Source organism: Cyanistes caeruleus, unplaced genomic scaffold (genome assembly GCF_971803275.1).
Source record: "Cyanistes caeruleus unplaced genomic scaffold, bCyaCae1.hap1.1 HAP1_SCAFFOLD_65, whole genome shotgun sequence".
NCBI classification, from domain to species: Eukaryota; Metazoa; Chordata; class Aves; order Passeriformes; family Paridae; genus Cyanistes; species Cyanistes caeruleus.
The window spans coordinates 4,157,528-4,171,193 of NW_028255884.1; the positions used below are offsets into that span (position 1 = coordinate 4,157,528).

Here is a 13,666-nt window from a genome sequence, read left to right on the forward strand (position 1 = left end):
CTCACCTTACACATTCAGGTGTCCCAAGGCAGCGGCATTGGCACCATTGTGAGAGAGAGATGGACACAAGCTCTGCGCTGCAGCTGCCCTCCCTCTCTTCTGTCCAGGCACCTTAAAGACACATGAAATAAAATCCTGGACTTGCTTGGAACAAAGGAAGAAGCAGCAGGCACTGAAAAAAAGCAGGGATTTACACGGCTCAGTTTTGGTCTCCGCTTGGGGAACCAAAGAATCCCGGAGTACTTTGTGTTGCAAAGTATCATAAACATCATCCAGTTCCAACCACCCTGCCATGGGCACAGGTGGTGTGCAGACACAACTGTCACTAGAACTGGAAGAACACTTCTTCATGTTGACCTTTTCTTCTCCTGGATTTCAAGCAAAGATAAAAAAAATCATCTGGTGAATCACAGGTGAATACTGTAGCTCACAGAACTAGGAGTAGGAGTCTCCAGTGGCCCATGGTGTGTCCATTCAACCATTGTTAGATCGTCCAGTTGGACTCAGCCCGGTGCAGCCCGGGCACAGGCACCAGGCTGGTCCATTTCTGCATCCCAAAGTCTTTGTGGCTCCCTGTGCACCCATTGCCTCCTAAATCCATTCTTGAATTCCCAGTTACTGCTGTGCAGGACATGAGAACACAGGAATAGCTTGTTTGGCTCATTCTTGCATTTGCTGCTCCTGCCTAAAGTAATCATCAGGACTATATGCTGATGGAATGGTATCGCCGAACAGCAGGGACTTTGTCTGTAATGTCTAATACTAAAACCTTGTGTGACTGTTCAGAGACTTTAAAACCCAGGGTGAAAATGACAGCTTTGGTGTGTAAGAATCCTAGAAATTTTGACATGTGATTTTTCTAGTCAAGGATTTTAATGCCAATGAGGAAACTACAAAAATATTAAAACTTACTTTCATTGGAAACCCCTTTGAAATGGCATCAGGACACCTACAGGGGACAGGGTATGACACCGGGGACAGTACTTGGCAGTTCATGGCTTCAGATGTGGGAGATAAATATTTTGCCTGGGTTCAACCTGAAGATCAAGTTTTCCCAGAGTTTTGATTGACTGGTCATTGCAGGTAAATTTAATAAATGCAAAAGGATGTAAAAGCACAATTTCTGGGGAATGTGCACTAGGGAGAAAATTGGGAGAAAACCTTGAAAACAGTCAGCAGGCTCTGGAAAAATTTTAAGAAGTTAAAATTAAAAATAGATGTAGCTCTGTGACTATTCAGGCAGGACTCTGTGTCTGGAGGAAATGTTTGCCTTGCATCAGCTGCAACACAGACAGACATGCAACAACTGGGGCCTTGAACATCAGAGACTGGGCTAATGTTTCTCCCAGAAGAACAGACAGAAAATCACACTGAAACATGACAGTACCTCTGTACAATCTAACCATCCTAGGAAACTCAGCAGTTGATGGTGGTTTTGTGCTACTGCAAACCCCTTCCATGAAAAACATCATTCCAGGAAAGAGCAACATCATCTGACAGATAGCAAGAGTGGCCAGCAGTAGCTCCAGGAGCTCCTGCCAACAGCCCCTGCAGGAAGGAGCCCAGCCCCCAATGCATGTGGGCGTTGGCTGCCCTCTGGCACAGAAACCCCCCCAGGGGCACAGGGCTCTGGGGCAGGAGAAGGGCACCAGCACTGCCAGGGCTCGGCTGGGGTGGCAGGTCTGCCTTGTTGGGGACACTGCCACACCTGCAGATTTCAGTGCTGCCAGGCCCCTGTGCAGATTCTGTGCAAGGCCCCGTGCCCTTTCTGCTGTGGCTGCGTCGGCAGCCCTGGGGGCTCCTTCTGCTGCCCTGAACCTGCAGAGCAGGGCAGCGTTTGCTGATGGTTTGAGGCGTTCCTAAAGATCCTGTTGGGCTGTCTTAGACACTTTGGGCAAGGGATTCCTTCCAACCTGGGCCACTTTGGGGGGGATGGGGGCAGCCCAAGGGCAGGTGGCAGTGTGTGCAAGGGCCCTTTGTGACACATGGTCACCATGGGATGGAAAGGGACAGGGTGTCAGAGAGCCCTTTGTGACATGTGGTGACATAGGAGCTGGCGGTGACAGGGCCACGCCACAGTGCCCAGTGCACGCGACGGGACAGGACGCGCCAGAGCGGTGCTGTGAGGAGCCCCCGCACAGCGCACTCGTTTGTGTCGGACCCGGAGCTTTTCCAAGTCTTTACTTGTACAGGTGACCTCGTGGCAAGACTGCGGGCCTTGGTGGCCCGTGGCTTTCCCGAGGCTTTTCTTTTGCAGGTGCCTGCGGGGCAAGACTGCGGGACTTGGTGACCCGTGGCCTTCCCAAGACTTTTCTTTTGCAGGTGCCTTCAAGGCCAGACTCCGGTACTTGGTGACCTGGACCTTTTCTGAGGCATCTCACATCCTTCTGGCCTCTGTTCTCAAGGTGAGACTGTGGGACCTGGTGACCACAGTCATTTACGAGGAGTCTCCAGTCATTGTGGCAGGAGCCCCCGAGACCAGACTGCAGGACTTGCTGTCCTGTAGCCTTCCTGGGGCTTCTCTCTCACAGGTGCCTTCAAGGCACAACTGCAGGACTTGTTGACTCAGAGATTTCCCACGGCATCTCTCTTTAAGGTGCCTTCAAGGCAAGATTGTGTAATGGCGGGCATATTCCTCAGCGTCTTCAAAGTGTTCAGGGGGAAAAGAAAGACAGACCCTGGACCTGCCCCAGCACAACAGCTGGAAGAGCCAAAGAAGTTCCAGCCACTGCAGGATGGTGAGTGGCAGAACTGGGCCACAGGGCTGATGGCTGCAGTCAGCTGGGCCCTGCCCCATCCAATCCAATCCCATCCCATCCCATCCCATCCCATCCCATCCCGTCCCGTCCCGTCCCGTCCCGTCCCGTCCCGTCCCGTCCCATGTGGACATGCTGAAGGACAAAACAGAATAGGGGCTGGGGCTGACCCCTGGCAGTGGCTGTGCTCCATACCCTGAGCCACCCCAGGGCTGTCCCTGCCTGGGGAGTGCAGGGCTGGGCTGTGTTCTCCGGCCTCTCCCGCAGCCCCTCAGCTCTGGCTGCTCTTTGCCAGATGCAGCCATGGAAAGGACACAAGAGCAGGAGCCTGCCCGTGGCCGCTTCCACAGAGCAGCGCAGGTACCTGCACCCATCCCCACCTGGGCTGGGCCTGCTGGCACTGCTCATCCCAGCAGTGGAGCTTGGAGCACTCCATGGAACATGCCTCTCTCCCCTGTCCTTTGTTCATTCTGCACAGAGGTTCCGCAAATTCCTGCGCATTCGGCGTAGAAGGAACACCACAGCAGCAACTGAGGGCGCAGCTGAGCCTGACTGCAGGCTGACCGAGCTCCAGGCAGAGCCTGATGTCAGCCCGGATTCAGCTGAGCACTCACAAGAGTCTGACGCTGCAGTGGAGTTTGACAGGGCAAAGGCTGACATGGCAGGGACTGAGGGCATTCAAAATGATGACACCGGAGAGACTCAGGGCATCGCAAAGGCCAACAGGACACCCACTCCCACTATAAGCCAAGAGCTCATATGGGATTATTTCAAGGACCCTCGTGTTTCTTCTGACGTTGTTGAGAAGAGAGCTGCTTCTTCTGAGCAGCAGGTACCCAGTCAGGTACTGGAACTGGAGGTCTCCCACGATCCTGTGCCCCCTCACGCCACATCCACAGGGCCTCCTCACCCTTTGAGGCCAGCACAGTGTGATGGGAAGGGAAGCACTTCTTGGGGGAAGCTGGGGAAGTTGCTGCCTTGGACAGCACTCCATGTCTTCCCCATGCCTCCTCCAGGTGTCAGCTACTGTGAGGAACATTCACCAGAGTCTGGTGTCCCATGTCACTGTGGATGTCAGGCAGCAAATTGACATTATAAGGCTGGCTGAAGAACACCCTGCTGATGTGGCGCTGACCCTCCTGCATTGTGCCCCATCGTGTGACAGGTATGGGGCCCACGTGCCTTGAGAGCTCAGGGCTCACCAGCCTTTAGGGCCCATGGCCCTGCACAGCCTGTCCAATGGGCTCTGCCCAACAGGCAGAGAGGTCCAGGAGCCTCGGGCCCCTCTGTGTCCTGATGCTGCTGCCAGTGCTCCCTCCCTGCCCTTCAGGGCACCAGGGCTCTGTCACTTGGGTCCCCACAGCTACACAGGGCATGGCTCTGTGACTGAGACACCCCTGACACAGAGCTCTGATCCCACAGAGCTGCTGCCATGATGTGGCAAACCATAGGCTCATCGGGACCAACAGTAGAGAAAGTGCTGCCAACACTGCTCTGTGTGATGGAGAACTGGCCCCTTTGCAGCACCTGCACCTCTGATGGAGACAACAAGGACGTTTTTCCCTTGAGTGTGAGTTTATGGACATGGCCTTTGATCACCTGGAGCTTGCTTCCCCAGGAGCTCTCTGTCTTCTCCCTGCCTAAGGCGCTGAGCTGAAACCTGGGCTAGGGGCAGGCTCAGGGGGCACCAGGCCTGCTGCTCCCCCTGTGTCTCCCCTCAGGCCCTGCCCCATGGACACCTCGGCACTGAGCACTGCCTTGGTGTGCTTCTTTTGCAGGCAACTCTGGTGCTCTGGCTGATTGTCCAGATGCCACAGTGCTGCGAGGCGATGATGCTTTATTCTGCCCGCCTGTTTGTGGCTCTGCTGTTCCATGTTGTCATCACCACCCAGCAGATGCCACCAGTGGAAGTTGACAGCTTCTGGAAAACATGCCGGGAGCAACACCGCCTTCCCAGCAACCCCAACAGGTGCCAGTCCTCCTGTCCTTCCCATGCCCTTGTGGCTGACACCAGTGCACCCAGTGTGACCTGGGCTTTGCTCTGCACACAGGTTTGCAGTGCAGGCCATGAAATCTCTGCTCTGCCGACTGCGGTGTGAGAGTGTGGTCATGGAAATGGGACGCAAGCGTGGCTGGGACACGCTGCTCTGTGCTGACACCCAGCACTATGCCGTGGGTCTGCTGGCCAGGTGAGCCTCACTTCTCCCAACTGCCTCTGAAATCTGTGCCCTGTGCCTGGGGTGTGTCACACAGTCCCTGTGGTCCTGGCCAGAGGGCCTCATCACTGAGGGATGGCTAAGCAGACTGCAAAAGGCTGAGAGGAGGGTGCCCAAAAGGAGCCACTTCCCAAAGCACCCATGGTCCCTCCAGGGATTCTGGGGAAAGGCCAGATCTCTGTGATTCTTTCCTGGGAGAGGTTTGTCCCCCCACCCCCCCCCACCATCAGGGTCTTGGTGCTGTTTTCCCCTGACAGGGAGATGCTCCGTGGCTTGATCCCCTTCTGTTCCCATATTGCACTCGACCTGCTCAAGTCACTCAGAAGGGAGGAGCCATGCTGTGATCTGTCCTTCCTGGCATTCCTTGTGGAGGTGAGCCCGATGGCCAGCACTACCTCACTGAGCTGCCTGCCAGCCCTGTCCCCTTGCATAGCCACAGCTGCCTGGGACGGTGCCCGTGCCCTGTGCTGCTGCCTGGGCCCAGCCCTGCCCAGTTCCAGGCTCCTGCCGGCCGGCTCCCCTGTCACTGCCCTGTGCCTTTCAGGTCCTCGAGTGCTTGGACTTGACTAAACACGGTGACAGTGTCCTTGAGATCGCATCAAGGCACCTGCAGAGTGAGTGCAGACAGAGGCGTCGCCTGGCGCTCAGAGGCCTCGTGGTGCTCAGCAGGGAACCCTCGATGGTGAGGACAGGGCAGCGGCTGAAGCTATGCTGGGGAAAGCAGCCCCTTGGGCTGGCTGGGCTTCAGGAGCTGAGGCAGCTGCTCCCAGCTCTCCTGCCTCACCTGCCTGAGTGCTTTGGGACAGCCCTTTGGCCTCTGGGCCCGGCAGCAGCAGGGTGGGGTTGCAGTGCCAGGGCGGTCTTGGCACTGCAGCCGTTCAGGGCTTCCCAGCTCAGCCTTGTGTTCCACACAGGCCATAAGAATGTGCAGCCTGTCTCGAAGCCTTCAGGACCTGCTGGGTGATGCAGATGGAGATGTAGTTGGCATGGCCCTCCGTGTGTTCATCAGTATTCTCAAGAATAAAGACATCATGATACGCAGCACCACTGCCCCAAAGCTGGCTCAGGCACTCCTGCTGCTCTTTGACCATGTAAGGCTCTGTGCCCCCAGACACGGGCATTGGCTGCTGCCCAGAAACTTTGTATCTTACAGATTTCTGAGGCTTTGCCCAGGTGAGCCTGGGGGAATTGATATTAAGGTCTTTTTCTCTTCTTTTCCTCCAGGACCACAGCCATGTACAGTTGCTCTCCCTTGATCTCTTCTTCAAGGCGATGGACTTGGTAGTGGATGAGGGAAAGAAGCCCCTGGAGAAGATTTTGAACCAGAGCCTGCTTCCACTCTTCATCCACTGCCATGATGAGAACCAGCATGTGGCAAAGGTCAGGTTTTGTGTGATGCTGGTGCATCCCTGGGAGGGGCATTGGCTTCCTCCTGTCCTGGAACCTTCCAGGCTGTGGCTTCCTCAGGGCCCTGTCACCCAGACAAGAGTCCTGTGCCCTGGGCTGCAGTGCCATCTCTGCATCTCTGCTGCTCTCCAGGCCTCTCGGGAAACGCTGCTTCGTGTGGCCGAGTTCCTCAAGAGGAGGAATCTGAAGCAGCTGATTAGGAAGGAGCAGCTATCAAAGTTTGCTGAGTGTCTGGTAAGGGCAGCCTGGATTAGCTCAACTTTGAGAAGCCCCCTGGTCCCGGTGCTCAGTGTGTGGGGCTGGCAGCTGTGGCCCCTGCCCGGTGCTGCACCCAGGGGCACCAGCCTGCGCCCCACACGCTGCTCCCTTCCCTGGGCCGCACGGCTTCTTCTCCAGGCTCCTGTGGCCCCGAGCCGGGTGCCAATGGAGCCCCACACTGGGGCTGCGGGCAGGGGCGGCACCGCGGCTCCCCGGGCAGCAGCCGGCCCTCTGCCCCCTCCAGAGCCCGGCGCCAGCGGCTGCTGGCCGGGCCTCAGGGCTGGGCGGGCACGGGAGGCCGGGGCTGGCCGCAGGCAGTGCCCGGCCGAGGGGCAGAGCCCGCGCCAACCCTTCCCTCCTGCCGCTCTCTGCAGCTGGCACAGGACAGGAACCGAGCGGCCGAGCAGCTGCGCCGGGCCCTGCCGTACCTGCAGAGCCCGCAGGAGACCTTGCAAGAGGCGGCCATCAGGTTCATCGGTGAGCCACGAGCCCGGGCTCCCTCCCCGCCCCGCCGCAGCTCGGCCCCGGCCCCGGCTGCTGCCCCGGCAGCGGCACCCGGGCCCGGCGCCCTGGAGCCCCGGCTGCCCTCGGGGCTGCTGCTGCCGGCCTCTGGCAGCCGTGCCCTTGGGCTGAGTCAGGATGCGGCAAGGGCCCGGGCTGAGCCCTGCCGGGGCGGGAGGCCGTGTGGCCACAGGGCTGGCAGCGCCGCTGGCAGGGAGCTGTGCCGCTGGGGCCCTGACAGGCTCTGTGTTCCCAGGGATGGCCGGGCAGCACCTGAGGGGGCAGAAGGAAGAGCTGCAGGCCCTCATCGAGGGTGAGTGAGGGCTGGCAGTGAGGGGCTGGCACTGGGGGATCTGAAATGCCCGGGCAGGGAGCTGTAATCTGTGCCATGGCTTCAGAGGGCTTCTCTCTCTGTGTGGACACCTTGGTGGTGTGGGAATATCACAGACAGATTTCAGGGATGCAGGGCGAGAGATTTGGGTGGTGATGTAGTTGGGAGAGATTCGTATCCAATACCTTGCAGGTGGTCCTGTTGGCCCCTTAACTCCTGTGGCCACAGTAAGAGCAGGCTGGGATGGCCCTGGTAGGACTTTCTCCTAGGATTCCCACAGATCCGGGCTCTGATCGTGGCTTTGTACCCTTCTCTTCCAGCACTTCAAGCCCTGAGGAGAGATGACAACCCTTCTCAGACAAACACAGATCTTCAAGAGATATTCTCTAAAAGAGCTGCAGAGCTACGCTTGTCTGCTGGCTTAGGAGAACCAGTCTTCATTTAAGATGCTGTGGAAGATGAGACTACGCTGAGACCAGAAGAGACCAGCTGGAGCTCCAGGCACAGCTGATGACTTGCACAGCTGAGCCTGTGGGAAGCTCGCATGGCTTCAGCCCTCTCCCCCTGCCTGTAGATAGCTCCCTCCCTGCAGCCCTCAGACACTGCCCATCCCTTCTTTTTCCCTCCACTTTCCCTCCCTTTTGATAGCTCCCTCCCTGCAGCCCTCAGACACTGCCCATCCCTTCTTTTTCCCTCCACTTTCCCTCCCTTTTGACAGCTCCCTCCTTCCAGCCCTCAGACACTGCCCATCCCTTCTTTTTCCTCCACTTTCCCTCCCTTTTGATAGCTCCCTCCTTCCAGCCCTCAGACACTGCCCATCCCTTCTTTTTCCCTCCACTTTCCCTCCCTTTTGGTAGCTCACTCCTTCCAGCCCCCAGACACTCCCCATCCCCTTTTTTGCCCCTCTGCTCATCCCTTTGCTTCGCATTTCATCAATAAACAGTTTTCCTTTTTCACTTGACCTGCATCTGTGTGGAGCTGAAGGGTCACAAATCCAGAGCGCTGTGACACACAGGCCCCTCCTGCCGTTCTCTCCTGCGCCGTGTTTTGTGCAGAGACGCAGAGGAAGGAGCGCAGATCAGGCTGGAAAGGTCCCTGTGCTGAAGGCCCGGCTCCACAGCATTGTGGAGTTCAAGGTGTTACTGAAGGCCAGTAGTGGGACAAGGAGCCTGTGTGTGTCAGGGACCAAAGTTGTGTCTAAGGCCCTGCCGTGTTCCGTCCTCTGTTGTGCATGTTGAAAGGTTAATGAATAAAGCCAGGTTCAAAATCTCTCCTGGAAAATGCAAAATCCCAATTTTAGCAGCTTTTTCCACTTCTGCATTGCAGGTATTCATGGATCTACTGGAGAGGGAATGTTCATCCCAAATTTCTGCCCGTTTTTCTAGGAACACTCCAATGACAGTACAATGCCACGTGTACTGATTCAGTCTTCCGAGGTTTTTTGGGTTATTCTCTTTTGGGATTTAGGGGTCCGGAAGGTGGGGAGAGAGGCAGGACACAATCCAGATCCAAAAAAATCCCATACAGCACTGGAAATGAGGAAAACATAGTGGAAACAAGAAGAAAGGAACTGGGGGAAAAAGGATTTTTAAGAAGGAAAAATAGGGAAAAGTAGGGACAAAATTCTAGACAAATCCACTGGTAAAGAATAATTTGGAGGTGGAATAGGAGAAATTCCAGCCCAGCAGGCTACCAGGGCCTGGGAGGGCGCAAATTTTTTATTTTATTTGGGAACTTTTTAGGGCTTTTTAAAAATATTATTGGATTTTTTTCCAGGAAGATCCCCTTTTCCTTTCTGATGGGACTGGAAGTCAACTCCTGCTCCTGCAGTGCTGTTTTTGCCCATCCTCATTCCTGAATATTCTTAGAAACGTCTATAAAACGGTGAAAATGATGATGGACTGTGGCCTTTTTTCATTCTCAATACTTGTGATGCTATTGGAGTGAAGAGGGGAAAAAACAATAAAAAATGGGAAAAAATATTTATAAATCAGAATTTTACCATCTACCAGTGCATGGCTTTTTGTTACAAAGCTTATTAAAAAGACAAAAAAAGGTGTTTGCAGTGGGTGACTCCCTTCTGAGGGGAACAGAGGGCCCCTCATGCTGACTGGAGCCATCCCACAGGGAGGTCTGCTGCCTCCCTGGGACTCGGCTACGGGGCATCACTGAGAGACTTCCTGGGCTGATCCAGCCCTCTGGTTATTATCCACTGCTGCTACTCCAGGCTGGCAGAGATGAGACTGAAAAGAGGAGTGCCAGGGCAATTCAAAGGGACTTCAGGGCACTGGCTCAGTGGTTGATGGGGCAGGAGCACAGGTAGACTTTTCCTCAGTCCCTTTGGTGGCAGAAAAGAAGTGAAAGGAATAGGGGAGCCCACATTATCAACAAGTGGCTCAAGGGTTGGTGTCATCGGCAGAATTCTGGGTTCTCTGATCACGGGGCAACTTTTCTGGCACCCGGCCTGCTGGAACTGGATGGGCTGCATCTCTCTTAAGGGTAGAAGAATTTTATCTTATGAAGTGGCAGAACTCACTGAGAGGGCTTTAAACTAGGTTTGAAGGGGGAGGGGGATGCAGCTGGGCTGTCTAGAAGCAGCCCCAAGGGTGGTGAGCCTGAGGTAGGGGTGAAATCAGTAGCCCAGCTGAGGTGCATGTACACTGTAATAAATGAAATTCAGCCAAATTTATCAATAACAATTTTATTGAAAAATTTGCAAAATCAAATTATGAAAACAGCTACAATCACAGTCAGCTTTGAGCTCAGGATCGGCGTTGGGTGAACTCTTGTCGTGGTTTTAAACCAGTAACTAAAAAAAACTACTTATTTCTTGTTGTGAGATATGGATTAGAACAAGAGCAAAACAGGCTTAAGACTTAAAAGGAATAAAGACAGTTTATTAACAAACTATAAGAATAAGAATACCAGAATAAACTTTCAGAAAACCCCCTTATCTTCCACATCTTAACTATTTCTCTGTACACATGACAACATAGAGACAAATAACTTTAGGACTCTGGTGGTTAAAAACAGTCTTAATTCTTGCTACAGTCTTTCATCAGTCTTTGTAGAGAAACAGAAGTCTCTTTCTGTTAGCTTATGGAGTTTCTCACGAGAAAACTATTTTTCATCATAGTTTTCTATTTCTCTAATGCCAGCTGCCCGGAAATCTGTCATTAGATCTTCTCCTCCCATTTCACATCTCCGAGGTGTGTATGGGTCACAGAGTTTAGGAATCTTATTTTTAAGGATAAGTTATTCAAAGGCAGAAGTCTTCTTCATTTGTCTCTGTGAGCCTTCCTGGAAAACAGTTTTCTCTTTGCCCCCCAAAGCTTCAAAATCTTCACTCAATTCCAGCAACTCACAGTATCACAAGTACTCTCTCTCTTTTGCTCAAAAGTTACACTTTGAATATCTCATTCCTCCTAATACTCTTATCATGAATTAAAGGAGTCTTTTATACTATTATTGTCCATCTCCATAGCTTTAACAGAAAGATATTTCAGCTGTAAAGCATCTCCTTATTCTCTCTTTCTTATTTAAACTTAACTCTTTTCTTCACTGTTTTTGGTAGTTCTATGATGTCTCCTCTATGTTGATTGTCTCTCTCTCTGTCTTTCTGAGAAAAGGAGTAATCTGTATGTTTATCCAGGTAGTAAAAGAATTAAAAGCTTTAAGAAAACTGCAAGAGTTCATGGTGTTAAGTTTCAGTCTAGCAGCAAAAACTGAAAACCAAGCTCGGCTGACCAGCGCTGCTTCTCTTCCCCCTCCCCCCCTCCACCCCGTGGCCTGGTCGGCCTGGAGAGGGGGGGAGGAGGCCGAGACAGAGCCTTGTTACCTCCTCAGAAGCCGGAAACCAAAGAGGGCAAGAGAATTCTGTCTGTACTTCTTAAGGAGGTGTTTACAAGCTGAATTCACTTTTTAATGGTCAGATCTGCTGTCAATTTTTGGAAATGACTGATAATTGGTCAGGAGGAAAAACTCGCATCAGCCACCAGCAGCTTCAACTTCCCCTCTTTCTAAGCTGTCTTAAAGGTAAAGCTACCCCATGACACCCTGGAACACAAGACCTCGCAAAATCAAGACCCCCCCAGACCCCCCCAAAAATCAATAAATTCCCTAAAATTTGCCAAATCCCCCAAAATTCCCTTAATTTCCATAAAATGCCCTTCTATTCACCCTCCGCTGCCTCCGCAGACGGTGCCTTGGGGACATCTCAAGGAATTTAGAGGGGGTCTCTCCTCCCCCCCCACCCCGAAAAACCTGCTGCTTTTGGGAAAAAAATTCCCCAAAATCCTTTGGATTCAAGGGGGAGTTCCCCATTTTTGATGCATTTTTTGGGGGTTCCTGTCACGCTATTGGGAACGACGAGAAGCACAACATGGGCTCTCTTATGAGTTGAAAATGAATGCAAGTTTAATTACCTGAGATCTTCTTTTATAGACCGATATGTGAAAGTACAGAAAGGTAAAACTCTTATTGGTTAGCGAACAAACACAACACTGCCACTGGTCAGTGGGATACACCACCCCACGACCTTCTCTTGCAAGAAAACAAGAAACTGACAAACAGCACCTGCAAGGCTGTCTTCTGTCTCTGAGGATTGTTTTAATTCCTCCTTTTGATTTCCCAGGCCACTTTCTCAGGTGAAACTGAGAAAGATATGCAGCCTGCTTTTCCACAGGCACTGTGCTCCCTGCTTTGTTCATAGTGCGTGTCACTGAGAGGAGAAAATGGAGGCTGTCACTGCTGTGGTGTCACAGAGAGTGGAACACTGGGGCTGTCACTGCTGTGGTGTGTGATAGATTGACATTTAAGATAAAAAGACAAACAGCAAAGGAAGTTAAGGTTGCTGGAGGCTGATGGGAGTTGTTTCTCCTGGCCAATATCTGGCCATTTCGAAGAACTGACGGTAGTTTTGACCATTGAAATCTGACATCAACCTGTGAACACCACCCCATAAAACTTAAGCCCGGGAATTTCTCTTTCTCTTGGTTTCTGGCTTTTGAAGAGGTAACAGGGCTCCAGTTCTGCCTCCCCCCTACCCAGGCCAGACAAGGCCGCGGGGGGAGCGGGGCTGGCCGGAGTTCTGCGGTTCCTGGTGCTGGATGGAGACTGTGAAGTGACAGGAGCCCCTTCCCAGAGGGGCTGAAGCTCTGGTAGGGCTCGCTGAGCCTTGTGCAGTGGGGCTGCCGGGCCAGGCTGGTTCCTGGCTCAGCTGCAGTTTCTGATGCTGCTGGCCTTCAGCAGAGACTGCCGAGGAAGGGGAGGGAAAGCTCTTGAGCTGTGGCGTGCTGAGACAGTGGCCACACTCCTCCAGAGCAGCTACCAAAATTCTTCCGTGGCAAACAGCTCCAGCCGCTGCCCTGGCAGAGATCAAGGCCTGGGCAAGAGTTTAACCCTTTCACTAGCCAGATGAGACTTGCAGATTAATCCTTTTTCCTGAGAGAGGGGAAGAGAGAGGGATCAACATGGAAAGAAACAGCATCAACTCTCAAAGGCAGTGAGGGAAGGAATTAACCCTCAGATGGGAAGAGAAGAAGGAGATGCCTGAAAAAGCTGAAGTTTTCTTTTGTTCGAGCCATGAAGAGGGACAATAATGTTCTGAAAAAACTCCTTTCTTTCCTGAAACAGTATTTTGGGGGGAATGGAGTATTTCAAAGTGTAGATCTGAGCAAAAGTAATTAATTGATAAAGCTGAGTAAATGGTGAAATCACTGTAATCCTAGGAGATGCTGGAAGAGAAAAGGAGAAGCGAGAGTTGTTGAAGATTTGTGGCTCTTAAGAGTCAAAGCAAAAATTTCTGTTTCCAGAGATGGTCACAGAGACAAATGAAGAGAACTTTTGCCTTTGAAGAACTCATCCTTCAAATGACACCCCTTGAATCAAGAACACAGCTCAGAGTGGTGTGAAATGGCAGGAAAGGACTGATGGCAGAGTTTTCTGGGCCACTGGCATCAGAGAAATAGGAAGCAAAGCACGAGAAAATGGTTTTCTGGTGAAAAACTCCATAGATTGACAAAAGAGAACTTCTTTTTCTCAACAAAGACTGGTGAAAAGACTATAGCAAAGTTAGGACTGTTTTAACCACCAGCTTTTTTTTTTCTCTATGTTGTCAATTAAGGACAGGAATGGCAGCGTGGTGGGGAAAAAGGGTTTCTGGAAGTTTTCTTCTGGTTTCTTAACCTTGTAGTTTG

At 52.6% G+C, this 13,666-nt stretch overlaps 2 protein-coding genes and 1 long non-coding RNA gene across 3 annotated transcripts in view; all 3 read left to right on the forward strand.

Annotated features, from left to right (window-relative positions):
• The window catches only part of LOC147647224 (uncharacterized), a 188,401-nt gene extending 184,728 nt beyond the window's left edge, over positions 1-3,673 (forward strand). Inside the window, 4 exon segments of the mRNA XM_086872440.1 lie at positions 2,258-2,268; positions 2,323-2,405; positions 3,235-3,600; positions 3,656-3,673. Of these exon segments, the coding sequence (XP_086728566.1) occupies positions 2,258-2,268; positions 2,323-2,405; positions 3,235-3,600; positions 3,656-3,673 (478 nt within the window).
• On the forward strand, positions 2,561-7,119 carry LOC147647234 (maestro heat-like repeat-containing protein family member 7; the record flags this gene model as incomplete). The annotated part of the gene is made up of 12 exons (XM_086872441.1): positions 2,561-2,738; positions 3,052-3,116; positions 3,235-3,921; positions 4,179-4,326; positions 4,535-4,725; positions 4,808-4,945; positions 5,230-5,344; positions 5,517-5,654; positions 5,887-6,063; positions 6,197-6,352; positions 6,512-6,613; positions 7,012-7,119. Coding segments are annotated over exons 3-12 (1,506 nt in total), but the record flags the coding sequence as incomplete, so codon positions are not given.
• A 267-nt stretch (positions 7,120-7,386) lies between these two features.
• LOC147647235 (uncharacterized) lies at positions 7,387-8,430 on the forward strand. Its single transcript, XR_015281654.1, has 2 exons — positions 7,387-7,451; positions 7,790-8,430. It is a non-coding gene; the product is annotated as an uncharacterized LOC147647235 (long non-coding RNA).
• Positions 8,431-13,666: the final 5,236 nt, after the last annotated feature.